At 64.8% G+C, this 213-nt stretch overlaps 1 protein-coding gene across 1 annotated transcript in view; it reads left to right on the forward strand.

Annotated features, from left to right (window-relative positions):
* Window positions 1-76: 76 nt before the first annotated feature.
* The window catches only part of LOC104531160 (transmembrane protein 54-like), a gene marked incomplete at its 5' end in the record, with an annotated part of 862 nt that continues 725 nt past the window's right edge, over window positions 77-213 (forward strand). The window contains one exon of the mRNA XM_010175965.1: window positions 77-135. Within this exon, the coding sequence (XP_010174267.1) occupies window positions 77-135 (59 nt within the window). The remainder of the gene's footprint in view (window positions 136-213) is intronic.

Below are 213 nucleotides of genomic sequence, written 5' to 3' on the forward strand. Positions count from 1 at the left end.
CAACAGAGAAAGGGGACCAATGTCCCTGGGATGGGTGGGTGCCACGTGTTGCTGACCTCTTCATACTTCTTCTCAGACCATCTCCTGTGGAATAGCTGCCCTCATGCTGTCCCGCTACCTCGCCCCCGCCGCCCTCGTAAGCACCCGCAGCCCCTCCCCCAGCACCCCGCAGGCTGCCGCCCTCCCATGGAGCGTGCACAGCCACCACCCACC

The sequence above is a fragment of the Antrostomus carolinensis genome, unplaced genomic scaffold (assembly GCF_000700745.2).
Source record: "Antrostomus carolinensis isolate BGI_N321 unplaced genomic scaffold, ASM70074v2 scaffold31609, whole genome shotgun sequence".
In the NCBI taxonomy this organism is placed as follows: Eukaryota; Metazoa; Chordata; class Aves; order Caprimulgiformes; family Caprimulgidae; genus Antrostomus; species Antrostomus carolinensis.